Genomic DNA, 18665 nt, shown 5'->3' on the forward strand with positions numbered 1-18665 from the left:
AGTTTTACTAAAAATATCACATCTACCATCCCTCTACGACTCTGTAACGTAGGAAGCTGAAAAGGTTTCAAACGGCTGGAGTAGGGAGGAAGAATGCTTGTGCGTTCCTACAATAAGTCTCTCAGCGCAAAAAACAGAAGTTGCTTTTGAACCGATTTTAATTTGTCGCATGATAACGTGGGTTCCAGACGATCGAAGGATATTGCTATATTGTGTTCACGAAACTCTCTCTTTTGAGGTTTAAGTAATATATGGATCATTGAGTTATTTAGACCATCGTTATCAGAACTCCAAAGTTTCTTTGGCGCAGGAGAGAAAAAAAGGCGGAAAGCCCAATCGATTGAGCTTGAACAAAAGAAATGAATGGGAGACTTAATCGAAAGCTTTACTTGAATCTGTATAAATTACATCGAAAACGTTTTTAAAGAAACTCGAGTAGTGTAAAAAAATCTATAAAATTTCGATAGTTTTCCCTGGAATTCTCAGAATGAATTTCATCAAGTTATAAGTTTGAACTTCAAGTCTCGCCTACCACACCGAAGATCCTTGGTTTAAATCTCAGAAAAATTTCGTTCGAAAAATTGTTGTGTAATTGGTTTTAGCTGTTCTAGTAACCGTTTTAAAATATTTGAAATAACAACTTTTCACATGGGATTCAAGAAATTTACTTGAAATTCAAAAACTGGAAACTGATGTGATGGCAGATTGCTCAATAATTAGACCAGACTGCAGCCAGAATGACGCTTAAAAGTGTGATATCCGAACGGCATTTTCCTACGAACTTTACCACATGAAACGAATACATTTTTTATACTAAGCGTGCTTTGCACACAGAGTATATTAACTTTGATTGGATAACGGTTGGTTGCACAGGTATAAAGGAATCGAGATAGATATAGACTTCCATATATCAAAATCATCAGTATCGAAAAAAAATTTGATTGAACTATGTCCGTCCGTGTGTCCGTTAACACGATAACTTGAGTAAATATTGAGATATCTTCACCAAATTTGGTACACGAGCTTATCTGGACCCAGAATAGATTGCTATTGAAAATGAGCGAAATCGGATGATAACCACGACCACTTTTTATATATAAAATGTAAAACACAAAAAACCTGATTATTGAGTAAATAATACACCTAGAATGTTAAAATTTGACGTGTGGACTGATATTGAGACTCTTGATAAAGATTTGATGTTTTTTTTTTTTAAATGGGCGTGGCACCGCCTACTTGTGATAAAATAAATTTTACAAATATTATTAATCATAAATCAAAAGACGTTAAACCTATCGTTACAAAATTCGGCAGAGAGGTTGCCTTTACTATAATGAATGCTTTGAAGAAAAATTAAAGAAATCGGTTAAGGACCACGCCCACTTTTATATAAAATATTATTAAAAGGGTCGTGGACGAATAAAATAAGCCTTATCTTTGCAAAAAAGAGCATTGTATGTATGTATGTATTTATTTGAAAATTTGTTCCTAGCACAACAATTTTGACAAATTATTTAACAGTGCTAGTCATGAATAGCATGAGCTATAAAAATTGAACATTTATAATAATAAATTAGATTAATCAAATTAAATTAAATATAGCGGACAATAGTGAAATATTTATGTATGTAAATGTAAATCTTAAAACTAAAGAAAAGTAGTTAATAAATATTAAAAGACAGCAGTAGTGATGATAACCTTTGGCTGGTTATAGATTGAATAGTATTTAACAAATAAAGAAAGACACAGAGAAAGGAAAAGGACTTAGAAATGAACATTTTAACAACAACAATTTGAGATCCAGTTTAAGAGTCGTTAAAAAATGATGTTAGCTCTTTTCTGAAGTGCAGAGCATTACTTAAGAGTCGAAGACTAGTAGGTAGCGAGTTCCAAAGACGTATTGCAGTAACAAAGAATTGGCGCTCAGACGTTAGCGACCGGTATCTGATGTGCTTAAGAAGAAGCACCGATCTTGATGATTGCAGAAAAATAAGCTTACGATATAGATAGTCAGGTTCCTTCGTGTGTATCAATTTATGGAGGAAGGACAGTGTTTTGACTTTTAAAAGATTTTCGAAAGAAATGTTTAGCAACCTTTCAGCATGTTGAGATACGTGGTCAAATCTTTTCAACCCATAAACATATCTAGCAATGTTGTTGTAAACAACATTTAGTTTGTTCTTGCACAGATAGTCACAGTTTGAGTAAATCACACAACCATGGAGTAGCGTAGGTATTAAGTACGCTTTAGCCAGAAGTAGTCTTATGTGCAAAGGCGTGAAATACTGTGTTAACCATAGCGTACGAAGCATTCCATACACTTTCCCAACCTTTCTAAAAATATGGTCTTTCCATGTCAATGTTTTGTTAAAAATTACACCTAAGTTTTTCGCCGTATCTACGTATTCTATAACGGAATTGTCGAACACTACATTCTCTAAATCATTAGTGGGAAAAGACCTTCTATGAATAACAATACATTTTGACTTATTCGGGTTTATACATAAGCCATTCATAGCAGCCCATGAAAATATTTGATTCAAATCGTGGTTTAAGTTACTTATGCACAAGCTAGTTTGATCACGAGGACAACACGTAAATAACTGCACATCATCAGCGTAGATATGAACATTACAATACTTAAGGACATCGGGTAAGTCATTGATGTACAGAACAAATAACAGAGGACCCAGGATAGAGCCTTGAGGGACGCCTCTTAAGACATGAAGGAAGTCAGACTTTTCACCATCTATACATACTGCTTGAGTCCTATCGCCAAGATATGATCTTATAAGGGCAACTGCATGACCAGAGAAGTTAAATAGGTTTTCCAGCTTCCTACAGAGCAGAGTGTGGTCTACAGAATCGAAAGCTTTGGAGTGGTCAAGAAGTGTTAAGAAGGCAATGTAACTTTCATCCACTCGCTCACGAATTTCTTCTGTCACAGATAATAGTGCCGTTGTACAGCTCCGCTTTGACCTGAAACCGGACTGACTATCTGACAGGAGCTTGTATTCATGTACATATGATACGATTTGCCCATGTAGAATACGTTCAACGACCTTAGAGAGGAAAGGGAGTATGGCTATTGGTCGATACTCATTATTTTGTTTACGGATTGGAATAACTTTTGCAGCTTTCCAGTATATTGGGAAGACACCGGTCGTCAAAATTGAGTTGACCAAGTAAGTAATGTGGGGAAGGATTTTGGGAAGAATGACTTTTAAAAACTTTGAACATATACCATCAAGCCCCATTGCGTTAGACTTCACAGAAAGTATGGCTTGGACAACATCACAATTATCGACACAAACAAACTCGAAAGGGCTAGTGTCAACATTAACACGCACGGAGTAGTTATCAATACACACATTGTCGGCTGAGTTTGGTAGTCTTACAAAAGTATTATTTAATTCGTTGATGTCGACATCAGGGGGATGAGACAGGTCACTTTTGGGCTTACCAATTCCTATTTGTTTGATTTTGTTCCACTTTTCCTTTGTATTCAAAGCAGAACTAAACTTATACTTAAAATAATTTGCCTTGGCCAGCCTTATGGCTTTGTTTGCAATAAGCCGAGCTGTTTTAAAGCAGCTATGCGCTTCGACTGTTTTGTACCTTTTCCACCGTGAGTAGGCTTGGTTACGAAGGTGGATAAGGTGTTTTAATGTAGCATTGAACCAAGGGCTATTCTTGTATTTAGGTGTTTTTATTTTTAGTGGAACGTGATCATCGAATAACTTATTTATATTATCCTGCAGAAACTTTGTCTGGTCATCAACCGATGTTAACGTACGAATCAAGCTCCATTCAACCGACTCAACGGACTCAGCAAGGGAATAATAATCTATACTTCTGTAATCGCGATACGCGAACGAACTTGGCCTACATGATATTTGGAAGTTGTAGTTTAGGAATATCAGGTCGTGTTTTGAGAAGCAGGAGGCGGATAGTTGCGTGTAGTGAATCATTTTATGAAGATCATTGACAAAAAATAAATCTAATAGAGAAGAGTTAGTATTTGTGAAATGCGTTGGTATAGCACAGTTTGTGGGAAAAAGTCCCAGAGATTCCATGCTTTGTTTTAAAGTGGCATCCACCAGTAGGTTACTATTAAAATCTCCAGCGATGATAATATTGTCATAGTCTAATAGTAACGATTGAAGAAATTCAATAAACGCGGAAAAATCTACTAGTCGATTCGGTCTATATGCACAGCCGATAAGAAGCCTACTATTATTATCAGAAAACATATGAACAAACACATATTCCACAGGATCACCTGGACTAGAACAACAACACAATTTACAGGACACACTACTTTTTACATATATCGCAACACCACCACCATGACCACTTCTATCAACTCTGAAAAGTTGGTAGCCATTTATCTTCACCATATCATTTCTATGAAACGAAGAAAACCATGTTTCTGAAACACATATGACATCAATATCGGAGCCTTCTGACAGAAACCTCAACTCGTCAAGCTTTTTATAAAATCAATGGTATTTCATTTCCCAAGATGATTTATAACAATAAATAGGAAAAACTTCAAATTTAAAAAATGGGTGTGGCACCGCCCCTTTTATGACTAAGCAATTTTCTATGTTTCGGGGGCCATAACTCGAAGAATAATTAACGGATCGTAATAAAATTGGGTACACAAATTTTCCCTATGGTAGAAAATATTTCTAGTAAAAATGGACGGGATCGGTTAAAGACCACACCCACTTTTATATAAAAGGTTTTTAAAAGGGGCGTAGACGAAAATATTAAGCTATATCTTAGCGAAAAAGAGCTTTGTAGCAATAGAATTTTACTTTTTAAATTTAATTATAACATTAAATTGGATAACACTAAAATTTTTGAAAATGGGCGTGGCACTGCCCCTTTTATGACTAAGCAAATTTCTATGTTTCGGGAGCCATAACTCGAAGAAAAATTAACGGATCGTAATAAAATTGGGTACACAAATTTTCCCTATAGTAGAAAATATTTTTAGTAAAAATGGACTGGATCGGTTAAACACCACGGCAACTTAGATATAAAACAAGTTTAAAAGGGTCGTAGGTTAGAATAATAAGCTATAACTTAGCAAAAAATAGTTTTGAATCAATGATATTTCACTTATCAAGTTTTATTGTAAGAGGAAATGGGGACACATTTTTCTTTTGAACGGGCGGTGCCACGTGTCATGTAGAAAAGTAATTTATCTGAAATGAAATGTACAATTGAAGCTCACGCTGAGTATATAATGTTTAGTTACATCCGAACACCTTTAGTTGTTTTATTTTTATTTTACATATATACCGCTTAATTAAAAGCTTTTTTTCCTGCTTTATTTACAGGACGTTACCACGTTGTACGCAAATTGGGTTGGGGTCATTTCTCTACCGTTTGGCTGTGCTGGGATTTACAGGAAAAGCGTTATGTGGCCATAAAAATTGTCAAATCTGCTCATCATTTCGCTGAGACGGCAAAAGATGAAATTAAGATACTCAAATCGGTGCGTGATTCAGATCCAAGTAATCCGCGTCGTCAAAAAACGGTGCAATTGCTAGATGATTTTAAGATCACTGGCGTAAATGGCACACACATTTGTATGGTATTCGAGGTTCTCGGCGACAATCTGTTAAAACTCATACGCAAATCCAATTATCGTGGTATACCAATTGAAAATGTGAAATCCATAACACGTCAGGTGCTCGAAGGTTTAGATTATTTACATACATGTTGCAAAATTATACATACCGATATAAAACCAGAAAATGTGCTACTCTGTGTTGATGAACAATATGTACGTTCGTTGGCAAATGAAGCTACCGAATTGTTTGTGATGAATTATAAAATGTTTCCGTCGTTTGTAAGTCGTGCGCCAAAAGAGTATCGCGAGCCACAAATTACCGGCAAAATGAGTAAAAATAAAAAGAAGAAACTTAAAAAGAAAGCAAAGAAACGTTTGGAACTATTTAAAAAACAATGGGATTATTTGGAACAAAGTGGTGGCAGCGGTGGTGGTGTACAGGGTGGTGGCACGCCAGTTGGAGATGGTGGTGGTATTGTTGCTGACGGCACAGAGCTCTCTAACGATGGTGTTGGCGATGGTAGTACTCAGCAGAGGGCGCGTTTGAAATTTACATTGGTGAATGGTGATACATTTGATGCGGAGTATAAGCAAGAAGATGATTATGACGCTGATGAAGATGCTGAGCAAGATGTCATTTCTGAGGAGCATGCTGCAGATGGTGATGCCGATGATGATGATGAAGAAGAGCAACAGCAACAACTGCAAGTACGTGACAGTAATAATTCAAATACGAACTCACCACGAAAACAGCAAAGACAGAAAGCAGGTGTACCGACAGTAGAACAGGTTGTTACCAATAGTGTTGGTGGTGCTGCTGGCGAGAAGAAGAAGAAGAAAAAGAAAAATAAGAGTAAGTGAAAATATTACAAATCACTATAGTTTTAGGGGGTCAGGGGTCAAGGATTGCAACTACCGGAATTGTGTTGTGGATGATGAAGCTAAGTGCCCCCTCCTGTTGTTGCTGTTGCAGAGATAAGGACACTCCCCGAAGGCCTTGGGGAGTGTTATCGATGCTGATGGTCTTTTGCCGGATGCAGATCCGGTACATTCCGGTACCAAGCCCAAACATATCGGGAACGATTTGTTTCGCCCTCCCACCCCCTAGATCCATGAAGAGTTCGGGGTTACCAGGCTTCGCACCGGATAGGTGAGGTTGACAATTGGGTTTGGCTGGCAACCGGAAATGGTTGCGATACACATCCCCTTGAATCTGGTACTTTAGTCGCTTTTTACGGCAGGCGTACCTACCGCGGGTATATTCTGACCCCTAACCTGCTGGGGATAAGCCCCTCCCCCCTGGAAACTGCTTTTTTTTTTAAATCGTTATAGCGCTCAGTCTGTTGTACCAAGATCCATAATGGACACTACTTCCGCCACATGGGAACACCTCGTGACTGTTTTGAGTTCATTTTGGGATCACTGCGGAATAATTTCAGAGTTTTTACTCTGGTTTATCCCCGGACCACTTCAACTTCACATGAAGGCGACTTCGAGATTGTTTCGGTACTGTTTTCGAAATGAATTCGTACCATTTCGGGTCTGTATATAGATAATTTCGAAAATATTTCTGGGATTCTATTTCTCGATATGGGGGTCCAGAAACCCAGGGCCATCAACGGTTCATATTATAAATAAATGTACGGCCCGATAACCTCTGACATCTTAGGCCGAGCTTCTCTTCCAATTTGCATCTTGTTCCTTTTTTTATTTTTTTGGGCGAGATGGGACCTACTTGTTTTATGCCGACTCCGAACGGCATCTGCATGGCAGATGAGTTTTCACTGAGAGCTTTTCATTGCAGAAATGCACTCGGAGTGCTTCCCAAACACTGCCGAGGGGCGACTCCGTTTAGAAAAATTTTCTTCTAATTGAAAAAACTTGGTTCTAAAATTTTGATGTTGCTTTGTACGGGGCGTGAGCCAAGGACCTTCGGTGTGGTAGGCGAAGTACGCTACCATCACGATACGGCGGCCGCCAACGGTTTATATTGGGAGGGTTTTCTGGATAATTTCAGCTTGCTTAAGATCAGTTCGGAGCCATATATAGCCCGGGCTTATTTCCGGACTATTTCGTGGAGACTGTTACTAGACTTGAAAATATCATACGTTGGCTATATCTGAATCAGATTTTGTTTGTTGTTCAAATTTGTTTATTTATTATTACGGCTGTTTAGCCTAAAACTTAAACTACTAAATACAATCCATTTTTACAACCATATAATAATTCCGATCAGCATATTTACTAGCGTGACAAACGACCGAGTCTGGGAGCCACTCTTTTAAGGGAGGTTGGAAAGGACGCGTTTCCAATCCTCCAGTGCTCCCAGCATAAGACAAAATTTGGAACATATGTATTTTTATACTCAGCTGAGCAGAGCTCACAGAGTATATTAATTGTATTCGCATAACTGTAATCGGTAACGGCATAAACTAATCGAGATAGATACTTCTATATATCAAAATAATCTGGGCGAAAAAAGAAATTCATTTAGCCATGTCCATCCGTCCGTCCTTTCGCCCGCCCGTCTGTCCGTTAACACGATAACTTGAGTAAATTTTGAGGTATCTTGATGAAATTTGGTATGCGCACTCATCTCAGATCGCTATTTAAAATGAACGAAATCGGAAAAGGAAGAAAGAAGATCAAAAATTGTGACATATATTGGAGTGGCCATACGAATAAGCGCAGTTTCGGCGTCGGATTCGTGGTGGGAGAGAGACTTTGTCGCCAAGTGCTGGCGTTCACGCCTGTGGACGAGCGTCTCGCCGCTATCCGAATAAAAGCAAAATTTTTTAATATATCATTCATCTGCGCCCATGCGCCGACAGATGAGAAAGACGATGACGTGAAAGACACTTTTTATGAACAATTAGAACGCACATACGAGCGCTGCCCCCGTCATGATATAAAAGTCTTGCTTGGCGACTTTAACGCCAGGGTGGGCAAATAAGGTGTTTTTGACCCTACAGTCGGAAAGTTAGCCTACACAATGAAACTTCTCCTAACGGACTGAGGCTGATTGACTTTGCCGGTGCTCGAAACATGGTCATATCCAGCACGTGGTTCATGCATAAAAAGATACATCAAGCTACATGGCTGTCTCCTGATCGAAATACTCGCAATCAGATCGATCACGTTGTGATAGACGGACGGCATGCCTCTAGTGTTTTAGATGTGCGCACGATCCGAGGACCTAACATCGACTTGGACCATTATCTCGTTGCAGCCAAAATACGCACCCGCCTCAACGCGGCTAAAACCAAGGAACAAAAAACACAAGGAAAGCTAGACGTCGAAAAGCTTCAATCACAGCAGAGTGCCAATGATTTCGCAACTCGACTCTCACACCTGCTCTCTGGGAGCACAACTCATCCTGAAGGAATACAGGAGCAGTGGGAGCATATCTCCAAAGCACTTCGTACTGCCGCCGAGGAAAAAATTGGTTACCGGCGGCCACGAAAAAACAACTGGTACGATGAAGAATGCCGCGTTGCAACCGAAAGAAAAGACGCTGCCTACAGGGCTACGTTAAAAGCTAGCGCGAGAAGTGGAGTGTATGAACGCTATCGTGAGTTGAAAAGGGCAGCGAGACGCCTTTTCAGGAAGAAAAAAGCAGAAGCAGAAAGGCGTGAGTGCGAGGAGCTTGAGCTGCTAGCCACCAGGAATGACGCCCGAAAATTCTACCAAAAAAATACGGCGAAAAACGGAAGGTTTTAAGACCGGGGCAAACTCCTGTAGGAATGAAAACGGCGACCTTGTAACTGATGTCCAGAGAGTGCTTAGATTATGGAGGGAATACTTCTCTGCTCTCCTAAATGGAGGCAGCAATTCACCGCGCAGAGATGAAGAACCCGATCCCGCAATCGATGATGATGGAATATATGTCCCCCCGCCCGATTATGACGAAGTTAGAATAGCAATAACCAGATTGAAAAACAACAAGGCCGTGGGCGCTGATGGATTGCCTGCGGAACTATTCAAGTTCGGCGGCGAGGAGTTGGTAAGGCGCATGCAGCAGCTTCTTAGCAAAATATGGGCGGACGAAAGCATGCCCGACGGTCGGAATCTAAGTGTTCTTTGCCCAGTCCATAAGAAGGGGGATACTGCAAAATGCACCAACTATCGTGGAATCAGCCTTCTTAATATCGCATATAAGGTCCTTTCAAGTGTATTGTGCGAAAGATTGAAGCCCACAGTGAACCGGCTGATTGGACCTTATCAGTGCGGCTTCAGACCTGGTAAATCTACCATCGACCAGATTTTCACAATGCGCCAAATCTTGGAAAAAACCCGTGAAAAGAGAATCGACACACATCACCTCTTCGTCGACTTTAAAGCCGCCTTCGACAGCACGAAAAGGAGCTGCCTATATGCCGCTATGTCTGAATTTGGTTTCCCCGCAAAACTTATACGGTTGTGCAAAATGACGTTGAGCACCACCATCAGCTCAGTAAGAATTGGGAAGGACCTCTCCGAGCCATTCGAAACTAAACGAGGTTTCAGACAGGGTGACCCCCTATCGTGCGATTTCTTTAATTTGATGCTGGAGAAAATTATACTAGCTGCAGAACTTAACCGCACTGGAACAATATACTATAAAAGCGTGCAATTACTGGCATATGCTGATGACATTTATATCATCGGCCTAAACACCCGCGCTGTTAGTTCTGCTTACTCCAAACTGGAAAAAGAAGCGGTAAAGATGGGTTTGATGGTGAATGAGAACAAAACGAAGTACCTGCTGTCATCGAGCAAAGAGTCAGAGCATATGCGCCTTGGCAACCACGCTACTGTTGGCAGCCATAATTTCGAAATAGTAAAAGACTTCGTTTATTTGGGAACCAGCATCAACACTAGCAACAACATCAGCACTGAAATCCAGCGAAGAATCAATCTTGCCAATAAATGCTACTTTGGACTAGGTAGGCAATTGAAAAGTAAAGTCCTTCCTCGGCGAACGAAAATCATACTCTACAAGTCACTTATCGTACCCGTCCTGCTATATGGGGCAGAAGCATGGGCCATGACAACAGCAGATGAAGCGGCTTTGGGAGTGTTCGAGAGAAAAGTTCTTCGAAAGATTTATGGACCTCTACGCGTTGGCGATGGCGAGTACCGAAGAAGATTTAATGATGAGCTGTACGAGCTATACGCAGACATCAACATAGTCCAGCGAATTAAAACGCAGCGGCTGCGCTGGCTAGGCCATGCCATGCGAATGAAATATGATGCACCGGCCAAGAAAGTGTTTCTATCGGAACCCGCCTATGGAAGCAGAGGTAGAGGGCGGCCCCCACTCCGTTGGAAGGACCAGGTGGAAAACGATTTAAACTCCCTTGGTGTGACCAATTGCCGCCGGTTGGCGGAGCGAAGGAGCGACTGGCGCGCCTTGTTGGACGGCCATAACCGTTTAGACGGTTAAGCGCCAACTAAGTAAGTAAGTAAGAAATCGGACTATAACCACGCCCACCTTTTCGATATAGAAAATATGATAATTCATTACCAAAGACGAATAAAGCGAAGAAACTTGGTAGGTGGGTTGACCCTATGACGCAGAATAGAAAATTAGTAAAATGTTGGACAATGGGCATGGCACCGCCCACTTTTAAAAGAAGGTAATTTAAAAGTTTTGCAAGTTGCAATTTGACAGTCGCTAAAGATATGATGAAATGTTTAAGTCAAATTTTACAAGAAAATTCAATATCTTTACAGTATATAAGTAAATTATTCAACTCCAGTAATGATATGGTGCAACAAATTACAAAAATAAAAGAAAATTTCAAAGTGGACGTGGCTCCGCTCTTTTTCATTTAATTTGTCTATAATACTTTTAATGCCATAAGTCGAACAAAAATTTACCAATCCTTGTGAAATTTGGTAGGGGAATAGATTCTATGACGATAACTGTGTAAAAATTAGCGAAATCGGTCAAAGCCACGCCCAGTTTTTATACACAGTCGATCGTCTGTCCTTGCGCTCGGCCGTTAACACGGTAACTGGAGCAAAAATCGATATATTTTTACTAAACTTAGTTCACGTACTTATCTGAACTCACTTTATCTTGGTGTAAAAAAGGCCGAAATCCGACTGACCACGCCCACTTTTTCGATATCGAAAATTACGAAAAATGAAAAAAATGCCATAATTCCATACCAAATAAGAAAAAAGGGATAAAACATGATGATTGGATTGGTTTATTGACGCCTTCACATATACAACTAAGGGCTACTCCCTTTCAAAATCTTCATTAATACTGTTACGAATTACTTGCAAATCCTCTCATTTGACCTTTTGCTAAGTTCGAATCACTAAACTGTTGAATAAATAACTGCAATATTGAAGAATGGAAAAAATGGCCTTTATTAAAGTAATTCACAATTACACGTATACTTTGCTACTCGCTGGCTTAATAACCAAACTGATTGATAACTCAAATGAAACTCTACTACTACTACTGATTGATATCTCAACTCAAACTGAATTACTTCTTACTCGCTTGCCCCGCTTTTATAGTTTACGCTGCATACTTCTAGGCTCTTCCATTTCCAGAACTTACTAGTTGTTTCGGCTACAAAATCGCCAGCCACAACTACGTGCACAAATTATTGCTCTCTCTTGTGAGAACTCAGATAAGATATATGCATGTGTTTGTGCATTGCCGCTCCGCTGCTCGTATACGTACATATGTGTAGACGCAATTATTTATTCGTTTATGTAGATACATAAAGATTGAATTATTGATGTGAATGTTTGTAGTTTACAGTCTCTCGCGCGCACATAGGCATATAAGTAAATGCATCTGTGTGTGACATCTCTCTGGGCTGCCTTATATATGTGTATACTTGATTTAATTATTAACGTAAATACTGCTTGGCATGGCCTTAGCATCGCCTTAGTGATGGGATAATTTAGTGATGCTAATATCCGTGACACTGCCCTCCACCTAAGTCTGATCGTCTCGATCAGACAAATCTCTCGATCTAAACGTTGCTAGCCTTTCCAAATGGACCACCTTCATTTTGGTTCGTGGTTTACCGATGGTTTGTATTCGGTACACTACATCGTTGATCCGTTTTACAACTTTGTATGGGCCTTCCCAATTACACTGCAATTTCGGGGACAAACCTTTTTTACGTTGTGGGTTGTATAACAGCACCAAATCTCCTTCCTGAAAACCTTCTGAATTAATTGCTTTATCATATCTGGCTTTCATCTTGTCACTCATAATCTTTGTTCGTTGCCTTATCAGATCATGTATTTCTCTTAGCTCTTCTTCCAAATCACTAGTGGATTTCCTGACATTTCTCTCCGCATTGGCATCTATCCCAAACTTCAAATCAGCTGGCAGTCTAAGATCATTGCCAAAAATTACTTTTGCAGGGGTTTGGCCCGTTGTCTCATGCACTGCTGATCGGTAAGCCATCAAGAATAATGGTATGCGGGTATCCCATTCTTTATGGTACTTGTCCACTACTTTCCTTAAGTGCTCCTCCAATGTTCTATTGAATCGTTCTACCATACCATCGGATTGAGGATGCAATGCAGTTGTCCGTGTTTTTCGAATGCCCAATGACTTACACATTTCCTGGAACACAGCTGATTCGAAATTCCTGCCTTGGTCAGAATGTAACTCCATTGGTACACCATACCTTGCAACCCAATTGTTTATAAACACTTCTGCTACCGTTTCCGCTTCTTGATTTGGGATTGGGTATACCTCTGGCCATTTGCTGAAATAATCCATAACTACCAGTACATATTTGTTTCCGCCGTTGCTAGTAGGAAATGGACCGGCGACATCCATAGCGATCCTTTCAAATGGCGCACCTGAGTTATATTGCTTCATCTGGCCATGACTTTGTGTTCTTGGCCCTTTCGCTCTGCTGCAAACCTCGCAGTTCGCAATCCACTCAGTGACCGACTGACGGCAACCAACCCAATAGAATCTCTGTTTAATCTTCTCGAGCGTCTTCGTGATTCCAAGATGACCTCCGCTTGGACCATTATGCAGCTCGCTGAGCACATCAGGAATCCTCTTTCTGGGAACAACTATCAGTTTATTCTTGTATTTACCATCCTCACTCTCCCATACTCGATGAAGGCAACCGGATATCAATTCTAAACTGTTCCACTGTGCCCAATATGACTTCGCAATGGGACTCTCTGCTGACATCTCTTCTCTGTTTGGTCTTTCATTTCGTTCGAGCCCTTGCATAACACGTGACAGATCTGCATCTTCTAGCTGGCACTTTCTTAGCTGTTCCTTGTCCCATTCATCTGTACATGTTATAGTCATTAGCCGGACATCTATAATGTCTTCTTTAGCCTCGGCTTTTGAACAGTGCTTGCATTCCAAACTACATGGTCTTCGTGACATTGCATCGGCATTTCCATGGGTACTACCTTTTCGATGCTCAATGGAAAAGTCATAGCTTTGTAGTCGCTCGATCCACCGTGCCAATTGTCCTTCCGGATTACGGAACTGCAGTAGCCATTTTAAAGCTGCGTGATCTGTCCTGACACGGAATCGCTGGCCGTAGAGGTATTTGTGAAAATGTTTAACGCACTCTACCAATGCCAACAGCTCTCTCCGCGTAACGCAGTAGTCTCTGGTTTTCCAATCGAACGGCTGTAATATGCAACTACCTTCTCCTGTCCATCTACCAGTTGTGATAAAACGCCTCCTATAGCATATCCACTCGCATCTGTATCTAGAATAAATGTTGCTCCTGGAATCGGATATGCTAACATTGGGGCAGTGCACAAACGCTCCTTCAATGTTTGGAAAGCCACTTCTTGCTCCTTCTTCCATTCAAAAGCTTTATTTTTTCTTGTAAGCTCATGGAGGCTTTGGGCTACGCTGGAAAAATTTTGTACAAATCGGCGGTAATATGTGCACAGCCCAAGGAAACTTCTTAATTCATGTAGGTTCTGTGGTCTTGGCCAATCCTTTACAGCCTCTATCTTTTCGTTCGCAGTGCAGATGCCCTCTGTCGTTACCTTGTGACCCAAATAATTTACTTCCTTTTTAAACAGCGCACACTTTTTGGGACTTAACTTCAGACCAGCGCCAGCTATTCTTTGGAAAACTTCCTCCAAGTTCTTAAGATGTTCATCGAAATTCTTGCCCAATACGATGATGTCGTCCAGGTACACCAAGCATGTTTTCCAATGTACTCCTTTCAATACCTGATCCATGAGTCTCTCGAAAGTAGCTGGTGCATTACATAGTCCAAAGGGCATTACTGTAAATTGCCAAAGACCATCTCCGACGCTGAAGGCTGTTTTCTCTTTATCTTCCTCCTTTACCTCCACTTGCCAGTAGCCGCTTTTCAAGTCCAGTGTGGAAAACCATTTCGTACCAGAGAGCGAGTCCAGAGTGTCGTCAATTCTTGGCAATGGGTAGCTATCCTTTTTCGTAACGTCATTCAACTTCCGGTAGTCCACGCAAAACCTCACTTTTCCATCCTTCTTCTTTACAAGTACTACCGGTGAGCTCCAGGGACTAGCTGATGGTTCGATGACGCCGCTGTCGCTCATTTCTTGTATAATTTGACTCACAACTTGCCGCTTCGCCAGTGGAACACTACGTGGAGCTTGACGGATCGGCCTCGCATCTCCAGTGTCAATTTGATGTTTCACAACGTTGGTGCGGCCTGGTTTAGAACCATCCTGGTCAAATATGTTCGCGTACTTTAGGAGCAGTTGTTTTGCCTTACTCTGATATGCTTCCTCTAGCTCCTGCGTCCATGCCGTGATGTCATTTGAAAGATTAGTATTACTATCTGAAACGTGTTCCTGGAGCTGTTCACAGTTAATAACTACTTCAGCCTCTTGGCATCTTCCCAAAATAGCTCCTTTAGTGAGTTTGAGTGGTGAATTGAACTCATTGAGTACTCTTACCGGAACACGTCCATCTTGTTTTGTCATAGCCAGGGTTTTTCCTACAAGTATGTTCAGTGCTGATTTGTTTCCTGCTTCGACAACCCACAATTTGTTTGTCCCACAATCTCCATCAACCTTTGCCCAGATGGCTGCTTCGGATTTTGGTGGTATTCGCTGACTCTCTTCCACCAGCACTCGTTTACTGCTGTAGCCTCTCTCGTAGCCGAAATTAAGTGGTACATCCATGTTCTTATATCGCATCGTCTTGCTTTGCATGTCGATCTTGATGCCCTGGTCGATTAAGAAGTCCACTCCAATTATGATTTCATCAACAATCTCTGCCACTATAAAATTGTGTACTACCGTGACGTTCCCAATTGCGACTTCACATGATACTTCTCCTAGAACCGTGCTGTCTTCTCCAGTGGCTGTACGCAATCTTGTTCCATGCAATGGTGTTATCTTCTTGTTGACTAAATCCGCTCGAATGATGGAATGAGATGCACCCGTATCTACAGTCAGTAAACGTTCCTTTCCATCCACATGTCCTCCGACAGTAAGATTGTTTGACCTTCTTCCAATTTGTGAGATAGAGATTATGGGGCATTCAATTGAGGGAGCCAGCTGTCGCCCCTTGCGGCTGACTCGCTTTAGTTTAACGATTGAGTGGATTTGGAGATTTGCTCATCTCCTTCAGCTCTGCGTTTACGGCCACCCACATTGTTGGAGCTATTGGGACCGGTGCTGCAATGTCGTGCAATATGACCTGGGTTGCCGCACTTGAAACATGTAATAACTCCGGCATTTTTCTGTTGTGATCCCTTCAGTGCTTCCAAAATTGTGTCTACCCATTCTGGCCTTTCTACTTCTACACGATGAGCCTTATATGCTGGTTTACTTAATAGGGAGGCAGTTTCCTGAGTCAATGCATGTGATACCGTTTCACCAAATGTCAGTTTTGGGTTCGCGTATGTAGCTCGCTTTATTTCCACGTCTCGTATGCCATTTATGAAGCTCTGGATTTTTACCCTTTCAGTGTATTCCACTGGTGCGTCTGCATTTGCAAGATGAGCCAATCTTTCAATATCTGAAGCAAACTCCTGCAATGTCTCATTTGCTTTTTGGTAGCGGTTTTGCAACTCAATTTGGAATATCTGTTTCCTATGCTCGCTTCCGTAACGTCTATCTAAAGCGCTCATCAATGTTTCGTAGTGGTTCCGCTCGTACTCTGGGATGGTCTGTAAGATTTTCGCGGCAGGCCCTTTCAGTGCCACGAACAGAGCTGCAACTTTATCTTCAGCATTCCATTGGTTCACTGCTGCGGTCTTCTCAAACTGTAGCTTAAAGACCTAAAAAGGAACAGAACCGTCAAAGGATGGTGTCTTTACCTTTGGATTACTCGCTGAAACAGCTGGGCGATTTAGTTGTAACTGCTCCATACGACCTTTTAACGCTTCTATTTCGGCATCAATTTTGTCCTCGAGTTGTAAAATTTTTGCATCCTGCTCTTCCAGTTTCACAAAGAGCTGCGATGATACCTGTTCCGAAATTTGTGCCGACATTTCAGATATACGTGCCTCTTGAGATGCCAAATATGTCTTCTGTTCTTCCAATTGTGATGTTATACGGGTTTCCTGCGATTCCAGTTGGGATACCATATACGTCTTCTGTTCTTCAAGTTGTGAAGAAATTTGTGTCGACATTTCTGAAATACGTGTTTCTTGTGCTTCAATTTTCGATGTTACTGTCGACGTTTGTGCAGATATTGCAGCCAATATCACGTTCAAGTCTGTGCTGGTAACCGTTTGCGATGTTTCGTTTTTCTCTTCAATTTTTGTTGTCTCCTCGCCATCAAGATGAAAGACATACTCTTCCACATCAATTCCTTCTGCTTCCATTGCCTCTCGTAGCCGTGCCTGAAGTTCAAGTTTAACGCCGCTTGTATTCAATCCACGGGTCTCCAATTCCTTCTTTAGTTGCTGGATCTTCAATTCACTGAACTTTGCCATGTCCTTGTTGTCCTTTGGAATTTATTCAACAATTCCTCTTCTGACACCAATTGTTACGAATTACTTGCAAATCCTCTTATTTGCCCTTTTGCTAAGTTCGAATCACTAAACTGTTGAATAGATAACTCCAATATTGAAGAATGGAAAAAATGGCCTTTATTAAAGTAATTCACAATTACACGTATACTTTGCTACTCGCTGGCTTAATAACCAAACTGATTGATAACTCAAATGAAACTCTACTACTACTACTGATTGATATCTCAACTCAAACTGAATTACTTCTTACTCGCTTGCCCCGCTTTTATAGTTTACGCTGCATACTTCTAGGCTCTTCCATTTCCAGAACTTACTAGTTGTTTCGGCTACAAAATCGCCAGCCACAACTACGTGCACAAATTATTGCTCTCTCTTGTGAGAACTCAGATAAGATATATGCATGTGTTTGTGCATTGCCGCTCCGCTGCTCGTATACGTACATATGTGTAGACGCAATTATTTATTCGTTTATGTAGATACATAAAGATTGAATTATTGATGTGAATGTTTGTAGTTTACAGTCTCTCGCGCGCACATAGGCATATAAGTAAATGCATCTGTGTGTGACATCTCTCTGGGCTGCCTTATATATGTGTATACTTGATTTAATTATTAACGTAAATACTGCTTGGCATGGCCTTAGCATCGCCTTAGTGATGGGATAATTTAGTGATGCTAATATCCGTGACAATACCTTTAATTTGATACCCATATCGTACAAACACATTATAGAGTCACCCCTGGTCCACCTTTATGCTGATATCTCGAAAAGGTGTCCACCTACAGGACTAAGGCCCACTCCCTTTTATATAATTATTAACACCTTTCATTTGATACCCATATCGTACAAACGCATTCTAGAGTTACCCCTGTTGTTGTTGTTGTTGTAGCAGTGCTTCGCCCCACCTAACAGCCGCGACCGATCACAAATTGTCATCAATATCCTCTAACGGGATTCCAAGGAAACTTGCTGTTTCAACAGGGGTGGACCATAATGAAAGGGGCGGTAGAGGCGTTGGTTCCACATTACAGTTAAAGAGATGGATGGTGTCATGTGGGGAAACATTGCAAGCGGGGCATACATTTTGTATGTCGGGGTTGATTCTGGATAGGTAAGAGTTTAACCTGTTACAGTATCCAGA

General features: G+C 40.9%; 1 protein-coding gene across 1 annotated transcript in view; it reads left to right on the forward strand.

The window, feature by feature from the left end:
* The window catches only part of SRPK (SR splicing factor protein kinase), a 78268-nt gene that overhangs the window by 48164 nt on the left and 11439 nt on the right, over positions 1 to 18665 (forward strand). The window contains exon 3 of the mRNA XM_067775418.1: positions 5352 to 6440. Within this exon, the coding sequence (XP_067631519.1) occupies positions 5352 to 6440 (1089 nt within the window). The remainder of the gene's footprint in view (positions 1 to 5351; positions 6441 to 18665) is intronic.

Source organism: Eurosta solidaginis, chromosome 3, assembly GCF_040869045.1.
Source record: "Eurosta solidaginis isolate ZX-2024a chromosome 3, ASM4086904v1, whole genome shotgun sequence".
NCBI lineage: Eukaryota > Metazoa > Arthropoda > Insecta > Diptera > Tephritidae > Eurosta > Eurosta solidaginis.